The sequence below is a fragment of the Onychomys torridus genome, chromosome 2, assembly GCF_903995425.1.
Source record: "Onychomys torridus chromosome 2, mOncTor1.1, whole genome shotgun sequence".
In the NCBI taxonomy this organism is placed as follows: Eukaryota; Metazoa; Chordata; class Mammalia; order Rodentia; family Cricetidae; genus Onychomys; species Onychomys torridus.
Window position 1 is genome coordinate 147702146 of NC_050444.1, and position 14321 is coordinate 147716466.

A 14321-nucleotide genomic window follows, 5' to 3' on the forward strand; every position below is an offset into this window, starting at 1 on the left:
CCCGGGTATGACGTGGTCCTGGGTAGAGTCCGGTTTGGGATGACTCCATGACCACTGCACGGACATTGTTGCTCTCACCCTCACCTGGAGGAGACCTGATGAGGCCAAGAGTAACCAAGGCCCAGGAGGAAAAGGCTCGCACACTGTCATATAAGCATTTAACTCTCATCCTGACACTGAACAGTCTGGGCCATTTTGCAGGAAAAAAAAAAGAAAGAGAAAGTAGGGTCAGCTGATTAAGGCCCAAGGACTCCCTGGGAATGATTCCCCTGCTGAAGCAAAGGTCATCTGGTCAAACACTTTCATTTTATACATGTGGAGATGAAGCCTCAAGGGGATAAAGTGACTGTCAATGTCCCCCGTCCCCTCCCCTCCCCTCCCCACTTCCCAATCCTTCAGCCCGTTGACCTGGAGCACTGAAGCATTGTGGTCAAATTATACAGACGGATATCAGAAAAAGCAGAATTCCTTGTGTTTATTGGCCATCAGCTCTCTACTTTTCCCCATCATATTGAGCAGTCTAAACACACACCCTCCCTAAGAGTTGCGGTGCCAGGCCACGTAATGAGAGCACACCACACAGTGCAGCGGCCACATCCCTCCCAGTGTTGGGCTACACACTGATCCACGCCCAGCTTCTGTGGTACCTAACAGAGGCCACGCTACTTGCCTCTCCTCAACTCTTCCTCTGCTCCACCCTCGGCTCAGGCAAATAAACTAAACTCTAAGCAGTAGTGTTGGGGTGGGGAGGCTGGACCAGGTTTTAGTCCAGCATCCGGCCTATCAGCATCAAGAGCAAGACGGACATCCAGGCTCCTGCAGGAAAGAAAGCAATGATTACAAAACAAGATTCAGGGGCCTGGAGAGATGGCTCAGCAGTTAAGAGCACATGTTGCTCCTGCAGAGGACCTCAGCGTGGTTCCTAGCTCCCATGTCGGAAAGCTCACAAGAATCTAACTTCAGTTCTAGGACAGTCTGACACGTCTGGCCTCCACAGGTGCCAGCACGCATGTGCATAGCACACACACACATATACACGTAATTTGAAATAAATATTTAAAAATGGGATTTGAGGAGCTTTCAAAGTCTATGAGACTTTTTAAATGTCTTTTTGTTACATTTATTTATATGATTTATTTTGTGTGTGCATGTCCTGGTGTCCATGTGGAGGTCAGAGATAACTTTCCTGGATTCTCTCCTTCCTTATATGGGTACCAGGGCAGAAACTCCTCATGTCCTCAAGCTTAACAGCAAGCGCCTTTACTCACTGAAGCCACCTCAGTTGGGAGTGTTACTGAGGACACCACGGTTTTTTCTTTTTTCTTTGAGACATGTAGTCCAGGCTGGCTTCAAACTTGCTCTGTAGCCAAGGATGGCTCTGAACACCTAATTCTCCTGCTTGCACCTCCTGAGTGCTGGGATTACAGGGTAAGCCACCACACCTGGCTTTTGTGTTGGGTAGGATCTCACTATCTTGCGCAGGCTGGCTCTAAACTTCCGGGCTCAGGCATGCTCCACTGTGCCCGGTGCATTTTAAACCTTCAAGCCTTACTCTGAGTCATTTCTGGGTAGTTTCAGATTTTTGAGGCTGGATAAGGCAGCAGCCCCACAGTAACTCTGCCGTATATTACCGCTGAGACTCAGAGAGATTGGTTGACTTCTTGGTCACACAGCTCTGAGAAGAAGCAGTATCTAAAATCCGCGCCCAAGTGTGTAACATGAGAACTTACTTCTCTACGGCAATCCCCTGTACTAACCTGCTCTGCTCCTGCTGCTGGAGGCTCTGGGTGCTGCAAACACATAAAAACAGAGATGAGTCCCACGTGCCCCTCGAACCAGACATGGCCAGCACTCACCCACCCTTCCATCGGCACTGGACAAAGGAGGCTGGCTGATTTTGGATGCTGGGACTGGGAAGGGGGAGATGATACTTCTGGACTCACCTGAAGCATGGGGGTGAGAGGACTCTACAGAATAGAGAGGAGAGAGTGTTCGGGCCGGGAATAATGGCCCGATAGAGGATGGCAGGAAAGACAGCCTGAGAAGACTGAGTTGATGTGACAGGAAAGGAGATAGAGTGCCTGAGGGGCTGGAGCGATGGTTCGGCAGGTCGAGAGCACTGAATGCTCTCTCAGAGGAGGCAGGTTCGATTCCCAGTGCCTACATAGTGGCTCACAAACTATCTGTGGCTCCAGGGGATCGAATGCCCTTTTCTGGCCTCAGGACGACACCAGGCACACCTGTGGTACGCAGACACACCTACAGACCAAACACTCACACACATCAAATTTTAAATTTCTTTAGAGAGATGCGGCTCAGACTTAAATGAGTGGCATGATTGGTTAGCGTCACCCGGCAGAATCTAGTCACCTGGAAGATGGATCTCTGGGTATGCCTGTGTGGGAGTACCTCGATTACATTAGTTGGTGTGGGAAGACCCATCTTAATTGTAGTGAAGCCACCCATTCTCTGGGCAGGGGATCCTGAGCTGTAGAAGATGCAGACCGTAAGCTTTGGGGCATGTGTTCATGGCTCTCTGATGCCTGGCTACAGATGTCATGTGACCAAAGCCAGCGAGCCCTTGCCACCACGACTCCCTGACATAATGGACTGTGTCCTTGAAGCGTGAGCCACAGTAAACCTGAAGTTGCTTCTGCATGTGTGTTTTCCCCAGTAACAGGCAAAGAAACTAAGATGAGCGCAACCAGGCCGGGGTGGTCACAAGGACTTGCCTCCAGCAGAGGAGAACGTGGGCTCAGGGAGGAGACTGGGCTTAGGGTGAAGACATCAAGGGGGGGACTCGGTGAAAGCTCAGGGTTCCAGAACAAGAGCTTGGGAGGGTCTCGGCAGAGGAGCTGGGGAAGCCCCACAATTCATCTGTCCATGTACCGCTTATTTGGAGAGGTCCAAATACGATCCACTTGCTATCACCATCTTCCAGACGGGTCTTAGCCGGAGAGGCCCAGGGTGAATTTCTCCTCCGGGGATTCTTCCCACTGCAAGACTGTGAGGGACAAGACAGGTGGGGACCCCACATAAGCCCACCCATTTCCATCTACAAGATCTAAGGCTTCAAATGTCCACCTTTAAATCTCCCCCTCAAGCCCAGTCCCTGGAGAACCAGACCAACACACAGTCATCCCGCCCTTGGTCCAGTCCCAGCTGCATGGCTGGGCTTCAGGAGCCCCACTCACCGGTTGGCATGGGCGGGGCGCTTGCTTGTCACAGAGGGTCACTTGGGCATGCAGGTAGAGTGTGTCACTATTCAAGAATCGTGACAGAGTGAAGGCCAGTATCACTTGTCTGGAGGCCCCATTGCTCAAGTCCTGGAGCAGCCGGCCCTGGACTGGACAGCTGCAGGAAGAAGGCCTCACATGCATCACAAAGTACTTGGATTTGGGGCATAGACCACCATACTTGATATGAACAAAATCTGCTCTTCTCCTAGAGTGCTCAACACTTGACAGCTCCCAAGCACTTAACTGAGCCTCAGTTTCTCCTTGTGTAAGATGGGAATCAAAATACAACTATGTCATAGTGTGCTATAAGATTTAAATTAACTGATGTGTGGTGTGACTCAAACTACACCTGGTATGAAATAAATACTATTATTTATAAATAACTAAATTATTAGCTGTTGTTAGCTATTACATGTAATGTACTTCAATATACAGCGTCGCATATGTCACTCTGACATGTTAAAGTTACTTTTTTAAATTTCATCATAAGACCTCAATAACCGTTTGAGGGAAAGAATAGAAGAAATGAATGTCATCTATTAGCTGTGAGATCTTGAGCAGGTTTTAATTTTCCTGAGCCTCAGTTTACTCATCTGTAAAATGGGGCTGAATGCATTCACTCAACAAACATTCACTGATCCCTTCCTTCCTCCCCCATTTTGTTTGCTAGCAATACAGGAGAGAGAGAGAGAGAGAGAGAGAGAGAGAGAGAGAGAGAGAGAGAGAGAGAGTCAGTCAGTCTATGCTGATGGGGAAAAAAAAAAGTACCTGCAAGAGTCACAGTCCAAGAGCTGGGGCCTGATTGGTCCTTACCTTCCCTTCACAAAATGATAGGTGGCCTTAGTCACTGTGTTGGAGAGATCGGTACTGGCAAAAACCTCATTAGCCACCAGGGCAAATCGGCCAGGATCACTGCTGGTGGACTTGAGGACCACATAGAGGGGCATGCCCACAGGAGCTGTACTGTTCTTGAGTGGAGTGGAGAGATGAGAGTCTGTGAAGATGCTCAGGGTGATGACGGTCTCTCCCGTACTGGGGATGTGGATGGTGCTATAGCCAGAGAGGAACAAGAGTGAGCCCCTCATCAGGAAACCACGGAGGGAAGGGAGTGGGTAAGGTACTTTACTATACACAGCATGAGGACTTGAGATCGAGCCCTATAACCATAGCCCTATAAGCCCAGGCACAATGGCGTGCTTGTGATCTTACAACTGGAGAGACAGGCAGACCCACAGGGCGTGTTGGTTGACCAGGCTAGCCCTTTTTGGTGAGTTTGAGGCCAATGGGAGATTCTGCCTCAAAGAATAAGGGAGAAGACTGTGATACAGCTTCCACACGGTCACCATCTGTTGTAGGGTGGGACTTTATGGTGAGGTAGTATTTGGGGGTCACCTATGTTCTTTCTCAGAATAGTCTTTTAACTCCTGGCAGAGAGGAGAGTTAGGGTCTTGGCGAACACTTCAGAGTGTCCGCCACAATCAGGAGAAGCTTTTGCTCTCTGCACGCTGGGATAGAGGTCCAGCAGGAGCTCTCAGAAGGAGCAAGGTGTGTACAGAGGAATTTGAGCAGTAAGGCAGACCTGTTTCAGCATCTCCTTGAACTTCTGACATATTCAAGTCTGGTGGCTTGGGAAACAGGTTAGAACAGGGCCAAAGGTATTGCCCCAAGAATCTATTTCCATGCAAAGCCTTATTTTATAGTCCGATATAAACCTATAAAATGTTCCAATTAAATAAACAAATAGGGGCTAGAGAGATGGTTCTGAGGTTAAGAGCATTGGATGCTCTCCCAGAGGACCCAAGCTTGATTCCCAGCACCCACATGGTATCTCATAATGGTTTGCAACTCCAGTTGCAGGGAATCCATCACCCTCTTTTGTCCTCTGTGGGCACCAGACATACACTCGGTGCACAGACATGCATGCAGAAAAAAGACTCATACACACAAATAAAAACAATCCAAAATTGAATTTAAAAATAAACAATCTGGTGTGGTAGCACACTTCTTTAATCCTGGCACTCAGGAGGCAGAGGAAGGTACCTCTCTGTGAGTTCGAGGCCAGCTTGGTCTACATAGTGAGTTCCAGGACAGCTAGAGCTGTGTAGAGAGACCCTATCTCGAAAAACAAAAGATAAATAAATAGATAAACAAATGGGTGGAGCATGATTAAGGAATACCAGAGATTGTCCCCTGGCCTACATACACACCCACATACACACGGACACACATGTGCATGAGCTAGCACACACTGCACAAACATGTACTAACAAAGAGAAAAGGAAGAAATGAGTCAGCAATATGGCTCAGTGGGTAAAAGGCTCTTGCTGCTGCCATGCCTGATGAGATGAAAATAGAGACCAGACTCGTGCATGTGACCCACACGCATGACCAATAAGTATAAAAGAAAGAAAAGATGGCCAGGGAGGAGCAAGCCTTAACCTTCCTCATGGACCACATAAAAGTCCCTACTTACTCTGTAGACCAGGCTGACCTCGAACTCACAGAGAGGTACCTTCCTCTGCCTCCTGAGTGCCGGGATTAAAGAAGTGTGCTACCACGCCAGATTGTTTATTTTTAAATTCAATTTTGGATTGTTTTTATTTGTGTGTATGAGTCTTTTTCCTGCATCATAGGTCCCCAGACCTCAGCAGCTATCTGACTCCATGGCCGGTTACATAAGCAACCCATAATGCATCTCTTCCCAGAAGTATCTTGTTTCTCCCTCTGTGTAAGAGGTGCTTACATTTGGTTGGCGAGCTTGAGGGCCGATTTCTCGAGAGTGCTGAGTCTTGGGCTAGATTACAGGTAGCAATGAGAACTCAGGGTGGCCTAGGGCCTAGCTGCAGAGACAGCTAACTGGACCTAACTCACGGAATGGAGGTCTCCTGGTAGGAGACAGGCTTGCTGACGTTCACCACCAGGGGGTAGGCGCAGCTGAAGTGGAGCACTCTGAAGCCAGTGCTGGGAGAGCCAGGGAGAGCCTGTTCAAGGTGCACGTCCAGAGAGTGCAGGGCATGGCTGACGTTGGTCTAGAAAAGAGAGGTAGGTGAGCAGACATTACCCACAAGTCCCTGGGGTAAACACCTTCTTCCATCCACTCTGGCAACAAGGTGTTTATTTGAATAAAAGCAGTTAGGAGAAGTTCTTTGAGCTTTGTACTGTGGCTCGAACACAGCTCTCCCTTATGGGCCCCACTTATAAGGAGTAAAACAAGGCTCAGAGACGTTAAAGGATGTCCGAAGCAAGTGACTGACAGACTGACTCTAGGGTCCATCACTTCAACCCCCATGCTGTGGTTCTAAGATTCTTTTCTTGAGATGGGGCCTCATGTAGACCAGCCTGGTCTTTGTGACTATGTAGCTGAGGATAGTCTTGAACCCCTGACCTGCCTGGTTCCACCTCCCAGGTGCCAAGGTTAACAGTTTGTGTCACAGTGCCCAATTTATACAGTGCTGGGGACTGAACCAAGGGGTTCTTACTCCATGGTTCTTAAATGTTTATAGTTATTTTATTTTACTTTATTTTCAAACAGGGCACCATGTAGCCCAAACTAGTCTCCAACTATGTAACCAAGGATGGCCTTGAACCCTGTTTTGCCTCTGCTTCCCAAGTGCTGAGCTTATCTGCAAGCACCACCACATCTGGGCTGTTTTTCTTTTTGGTGTGGTAGTGTGGTTGTTGTTTTGAGAGAGCATTTTAAAGGCTTATTTTATTTTAAAAACCATGCACACGTGTGTAACTCTCTACCAGTGTGTGCTTGACAATGCAGGTTCCTGAAGAGGACAGTAGAGGGCAACATCCTCTGGAGCTGGATTTTAAACAATTGTGAGCTGCTGGTGCTGGTGTTGGAAGAACTTAAGTTCTCTGCAGTGTGGACTCTTAACTGCTGAGCCATCTCTCCAGCCCAAGGAGAGCATTTGCTCCATAGCCCAGGCTGTCCTGAGACTTACAATCCTCTTGCCTCAGCTTTCTGAATCTGCGCTTATAGGGGACAATTTGTATTTTGGAATCTCTTGGCAAAGAGGTAGGACCAGTGAGCTGTTAAGAATTCTAAGTCTGGGGCTGGAGAGATGGCTCAGAGGTTAAAAGCACCGACTGCTCTTCCAGAGGTCCTGAGCTCAATTCCCAGCAACCACATGGGGCTCACAACCATCTGTAATGAGATCTGGTGCCCTCTTCTGTATACATAATAACTAAATACATCTTTAAAAAAAAAAAAAAAAGAAAAAAAAAAAGAATTCTAAGTCTTGGGCTGGAGAGATGGCTCAGAGGTTAAGAACTCTGGCTGTTCTTCCAGAGGTCCTGAGTTCAATTCCCAGGACCCACATGGTGGCTCACAACCATCTGTAATGAGATCTGGCTCCCTCTTGTGGCCTGCAGAAATACATGCAAACAGAACATTGTATACATAATAAATAAATAGATAGATAGATAGATAGATAGATAGATAGATAGATAGATATTTCTAAGTCTGGGGACTGGAGAGATGGCTCAGCAGTTAAGAGCACTGATTGCTCTTCTAGAGGGCCTGGGTTCAATTCCCAGCATCCACATGACAGCTCACACTGTCTGTAACTCCAGTTCCAGGAGACTTGACACTCTCACACAGATATACAGACAGGAAAACACTAATGCACATAAAATAAATTATTAAAAAAAAAAAAAGAATTCTAAGTCTGGCTGGCTGGTGGTGGCTCACACCTTTAATTACAGCACTCTGGAGGCAGAAGCAGGTGGATCTCTGTGAGGTCAAGGCCAGCCTAGTCTACAGAGCTAGTTCCAGGACAGCCAAGGCTACACAATGAAACACTGTCTTGAAAAACCAAAAGGAAGAAAGGAAGAATTCTAAGTCGTCCTTAGAATTCCCTTTCCTTAGATTCCTTAGATAGAGTTGGGTGTAATGATATATGTCTTAAACCCCACCACTGGGGAGCCAGAGGCCAACCTGGTCTACATAGAGAGTTCCAGGATACCCTGGGCCAAAAAAAAAAAAAAAAATGTTCTAAGTCTGGACAGGATGTGGTGGCACACACCCTTAGTTCCAGCACTGGGAGGCAGAGGTAGGTGGATCTCTGTGAGTTTCAGCCAGCCTGATCTACATAGTGAGTTCCATGCCAGCTAAGGCTACATAGTGAGACTGTCTCTAAATAAATAAATAAATTTTGGAAAAGAATTCCAGGTTCTAGGGCTGGGAATGTATCTCCGTTTTAGAGTGTTTGCCTAGCACATTAAACCTCCCTAAGACTGGAAAGAAAGAGAGCGAGAGAAGAGATGAGTTCTGACCAAGAGGTCTGGGGTTGCTTTCGGCACACTGGTGTTCTTTGAGGGCATTCTATTATTTATGTGAGTTATGTTTTGCTTATAAAACTAGTCTCTGTATGCTGGTACAAGCATGCAGTCCCAGGATTCAAGAGGATGAGGCAGGAGGATTACCTCAAGTTCATACTGCAATTTGAGAAAATCCCTTAACTTCTATGAGTCATGGGTTACTCATCTTGATGAGAACCTCTCAAGATTAGGACCATTAAAAATGAATTGATAGACAAGGTATTTGGCCAGAAATCAATAAAGAACTGTTTGTCGTTATTATTTTAAAGTGGTTCATGGCTAACAGTTTGGGAACCAATACCCTAATCCAGCAAACACAGCACGTGTAAAGGCATTCCCATTCTGGGGACAGCTTGGCCATTTTCTTCAACAAGACTTGTGATCTGAGTCCACCCAAGTCAAGAGTGACCCAACCTCTTCTGTTCTAGCCCCGCCCCCAAGCTTCTTAGCCCCACCCCATAGCTTCCCAGTCCCGCCCCCACAGCTTTCCCCTTTCCCTTGTGGGTCAGCTTACAGAGATGTGGAGTCCACAAGCCCCTTCCTTCTTCTCCAACTGAAAGACCTGGACCCGGCGACCCTGTTCGATGGTATTGATACTGAAACACCTGGAGAAGGCATCGTCCTTCAGGACCCAGTGGTGAGTCTTCAGGAAGCAGCTCTTCAGAGCCACCTCAATGTCCTGTGGTCTGCAGCGCAAGGTCGCTACATCCCTGGATAGTTCTGCAGGGGAACAAGAGCCAGGGGCGGGGTCTCCTGAGGATCTTGGGATGATGCCATGAGAAGGAATACTATTTCTCACGTGGGTGAAGATGAGAGAGGATATTGGTCCAACTCATAAAGACTCCCTTAAACACAGGCAGCAAAATGGCTCAGTAGGCAAAGCATTGCCGCGGAGACCTGAATTCAATTCCCAGATCCTCTATAAAGGTGGGAGGAAAGAACTGACTTCACAAAGTTGTCCTCTGACCTCCACATGTACACCATGGTATGTGTGCCCCCTAAGACACACACACACACACACACACGCACACACACACACACACACACACACACACACACACATGCGCGCGCACACACACACCATGCACACACAATAGTTGTTAAAATTGTAAACATATCGCCAGGCGGTGGTGGCGCACGCCTTTAATCCCAGCACTCGGGAGGCAGAGCCAGGCGAATCTCTGTGAGTTCCAGGCCAGCCTGGTCTGCAGGTTGTGGGCATGGCTTACGCCTGGCCTGTAAAAACTTCTCTGCAGCTTCTATGTCCTGCAAGAGACTGAGGTTCCTTTTTGAAGCAATTTCAGTGGCTTGGAGAAGACATGCCCTTTCTGTGTTGTGATCTCCAAAATTGTTCTTCATTTTCTAAAGTAACATTAATCTTTGTGATACTATTTCTTCATGTCTTTTAGAAAGGTGAACTTCTTGAGGGAACAAGGAAGTCATTTTTTTTTTTTTTTTTTTTTTTTTTTTGGTTTTTCGAGACAGGGTTTCTCTGTAGCTTTGGAGGCTGTCCTGGAATTTGCTTTGTAGACCAGGCTGGCCTCGAACTCACAGAGATCCATCTGCCTCTGCCTTCTGAGTGCTGGGATTACAGGCATGCGCCATCACCGCCCAGCCAAGGAAGTCATCTTTAATCAAAGCTGGGCTATAAGTTTTCTGCTCTGAGCGCCGGTAGCGCATGTCTTTTATCCCAGCTCTCAGGAGACAGAGGCAGGAGGATTTCTGTGAGTTTGAGGCCAGCCTGGTCTACAGAGTGAGTCCCAGGACAGCCAGAGATACACAGAAAAACCCTGTCTCAAAACACAACTAATGGCTGATGTGTAAAATTAAAACACAAAAATAATAATAATAATAATAATAATAATAATAATAAAGCACAGCTAACTAACTAAATAAATAAATAAATGAATTTAAATACAGATTCTCACCCAAGTGGATCCCAAGGGCCATCCCTTGTGTTATGGGATCCTGATTCCTGGCCCTCACAGGACCGTAGAGTCTCTTCTCCAAGAATTACTACCTGGGTCTCAGAGCTAGTGTGGGGCTGGGAATGTAGCTTGATTGGCAGAGAGCCTGCCTGCCATAATTTGATCCTCCGTGCCACATAGACAGGGCATGATGCCAGATGCCTGTCATCCCAGAATTTAGGAGGCAGAGGCAGGAAGATCAGGAGCTGAAGCTCATCTTCAGTGACCAGAGCGTTCTGGACCAAGAGACCTTGACTCCACAACCAAGTTTGGAAGATGAGGTTGCTATCTCGGGGCCAGGTAGGCTGAGAGTTGGGCCAGTGGACAGAGGACCAGAAGAAGTCCAGAGGCAGAGCCAGGAGGTCAGAAGAAAAGGAGGTGGCTCCTTGTTCCTGCCACACCCTTCAACTTTAAGTCCCCAGAGAACCAAGGAAGCCTGGCCTTGGCCTCAATGAAATAGATTTACTTTGGTGAAGGTGTCTCTGGCAATTTATCTGGCAAGATTGGGGTTTTGAGGGGTTAATTTGTTTATTCTCCAATTTTTCTCTAATTCCAAGCTGGAAGCTAGACTCTGGTGTGTGTGTGTGTGTGTGTGTGTGTGTGTGTGTGTACGTGTACGTGTACGTGTACGTGTACAAAGTCGAGCATACCATACACGCATGTAATCCCCATCAGTATCTGGATAACAGTTAAGTCCTGGGCGCTGGACTGGGGCTGGGGCTGGAGCTGGGACCGGATGGATCCTCTCATCTGCTCAGCCACCTCTGGACCCACTCATTTCCATACTTATGTCTTACCATATCCTTTGGTCAGGGTTCCTCTGGGCCTTCTAGCCCCTGCCACCATTTATCTGGTTTGTTCACATGTGTCATTCATGTTATTTACATATTTACATCCATGCACATAAAATTAAAATAAAGGAGGAAGTGAAGAAGAAGCGGAAGAGGAAGAAGAAGAGGAAGCAACAGCAGGAGCTGCAGCAACAGCAGCAGCAGCTGTAGACTTCCTGGAGTGACTATTCAGACTTACCCAAGTGGGAGTAGTGACTATCATTGCACATACAACCTCTGGTGCTGTGTGGGTACTCATCCAAAGCACAGGCACCACCATCCAGACTCTGGCTGGAGTTCAGGGGTGCTGGATTGGTCCCAATCATAGTGGAGGACTTGGTTGTCTCTGAGGACCTAAGGACAATAGCTGTGGTTGTGGGGGTTGTTGCCGGGGATGGGGGTACAGTTGCAGTGTTCTTTTCCTGAGCCTCAGATGTTGCTGTGCCTAGAACAGTGGTCCTCGGGGTGGTGTCTGTGGTTGGTGAAGAGGTGATTGTAACTGTCAAAGTTGTCACAAGTAAAGGTTTGCTTGTGTCACTGACTGTGTCCAGTGTTGATGAGGGTGGAGTTAAAGCTGACTTCTCAGGAACAGTGGGTGTCCCAGTTCCAGATGATGGGATAGCATCCTCTGGTGTGCTAAATGCCATTGAAGGTGTGGTCATGGTCCTATCTGTGTCCCTGGGGCTCGGGGACACTGATGATCCCATTCCAGTGTTGGTGGACTTTGGTGGTGATGTAGTTGTCTCTGGAGTCATGCTAACATCTGAAGCAGTCTGTGCTGCCTGGGAAGGTGTCTGTGTGACTGTGCTGTGGTGTGTGTCTGGTGGCTTGCTGGTTGGGGGGATTGTTGCCGGAGATTGGGGTACAGTTGCAGTGTTCTTTTCCTGAGCCTCAGTTGTTGCTGTGCCTAGAACAGTGGTCCTTGGGGTGGTGTCTGTGGTTGGTGAAGAGGTGATTGTAACTGTCAAAGTTGTCACAGGTAAAGGTTTGCTTGTGTCACTGACTGTGTCCAGTGTTGATGAGGGTGGAGTTAAAGCTGACTTCTCAGGAACAGTGGGTGTCCCAGTTCCAGATGATGGGATAGCATCCTCTGGTGTGCTAAATGCCATTGAAGGTGTGGTCATGGTCCTATCTGTGTCCCTGGGGCTCGGGGACACTGATGATCCCATTCCAGTGTTGGTGGACTTTGGAGGTGATGTAGTTGTCTCTGGAGTCATGCTAACATCTGAAGCAGTCTGTGCTGCCTGGGAAGGTGTCTGTGTGACTGTGCTGTGGTGTGTGTCTGGTGGCTTGCTGGTTGGGGGGGTTGTTGCCGGAGATTGGGGTACAGTTGCAGTGTTCTTTTCCTGAGCCTCAGTTGTTGCTGTGCCTAGAACAGTGGTCCTTGGGGTGGTGTCTGTGGTTGGTGAAGAGGTGATTGTAACTGTCAAAGTTGTCACAGGTAAAGGTTTGCTTGTGTCACTGACTGTGTCCAATGTTGATGAGGGTGGAGTTAAAGCTGACTTCTCAGGAACAGTGAGTGTCCCAGTTCCAGATGATGGGATAGCATCCTCTGGTGTGCTAAATGCCATTGAAGGTGTGGTCATGGTCCTATCTGTGTCCCTGGGGCTCGGGGACACTGATGATCCCATTCCAGTGCTCGTGGACTTTGGTGGTGATGTAGTTGTCTCTGGAGTCATGCTAACATCAGAGGCAGTCTGTGCTGCCTGGGAAGGTGTCTGTGTGACTGTGCTGTGGTGTGTGTCTGGTGGCTTGCTGGTTGGGGGGGTTGTTGCCGGAGATTGGGGTACAGTTGCAGTGTTCTTTTCCTGAGCCTCAGTTGTTGCTGTGCCTAGAACAGTGGTCCTCGGGGTGGTGTCTGTGGTTGGTGAAGAGGTGATTGTAACTGTCAAAGTTGTCACAAGTAAAGGTTTGCTTGTGTTACTGACTGTGTCCAGTGTTGATGAGGGTGGAGTTAAAGCTGACTTCTCAGGAACAGTGGGTGTCCCAGTTCCAGATGATGGGATAGCATCCTCTGGTGTGCTTAATGCCATTGAAGGTGTGGTCATGGTCCTATCTGTGTCCCTGGGGCTCGGGGACACTGATGATCCCATTCCAGTGTTGGTGGACTTTGGTGGTGATGTAGTTGTCTCTGGAGTCATGCTAACATCTGAAGCAGTCTGTGCTGCCTGGGAAGGTGTCTGTGTGACTGTGCTGTGGTGTGTGTCTGGTGGCTTGCTGGTTGGGGGGGTTGTTGCCGGAGATTGGGGTACAGTTGCAGTGTTCTTTTCCTGAGCCTCAGTTGTTGCTGTGCCTAGAACAGTGGTCCTCGGGGTGGTGTCTGTGGTTGGTGAAGAGGTGATTGTAACTGTCAAAGTTATCACAGGTAAAGGTTTGCTTGTGTCACTGACTGTGTCCAGTGTTGATGAGGGTGGAGTTTGACTCAGTTGTGGGGTCTCAGCTGAAGTGGCCAAGCTGAATAAAACTATGGTTTTGGGTGTTCCTATTGATTCCTTTACTGTAGAGGTCACCGTGGAACCTGGCAGTGGCATGTTATTAGTGATTGTCATGACAGGTGTGTGTACAGTTGAGGTCATCTGCTCTGTGGGCCCTGTTGTGCTTCTGCTCTGGGGCATTGCTGGAAGAGTAGATGATGTCATCTGATCTTGGGACTTAGATGTGGATGTTTTGGTCACTGATGAACTGTTGGGTTTTTCTTCGGAGTTTGGGCCTTTGGTATTGTGAGGCAGACTTGAACTTGTAGATGGGCAGGACAGTTTTCCATTAAGCACAGGATCACTTGTGGAAGATGAGGCTGAGGCAAGCACCCAGACTGAAGCTCTGCCTGTAAAAATGACAACAGCAATAAAGTCACCCACCCACCATTCCTTCCCCTTCTCCGATGCTGGGGCTCCTAGTCCCCTGCGGAGGAGATCTAATAATAATGGCAGCAGCACAGCTTGTCCACATACCAGGCT

At 48.2% G+C, this 14321-nt stretch overlaps 1 protein-coding gene across 1 annotated transcript; it reads right to left on the reverse strand.

Moving 5' to 3' along the window:
• Positions 1-763: 763 nt before the first annotated feature.
• On the reverse strand, positions 764-12581 carry LOC118578003. Its single transcript, XM_036178617.1, has 8 exons — positions 11564-12581; positions 9082-9287; positions 6111-6268; positions 4053-4289; positions 3195-3354; positions 2890-3004; positions 1758-1790; positions 764-816 (listed from the first exon to the last, which is right to left on the reverse strand). The coding sequence occupies exons 1-8, from the start codon at positions 12579-12581 to the stop codon at positions 764-766; spliced, it is 1980 nt and encodes a 659-aa protein (XP_036034510.1).
• Between the last annotated feature and the right edge of the window lie 1740 nt (positions 12582-14321).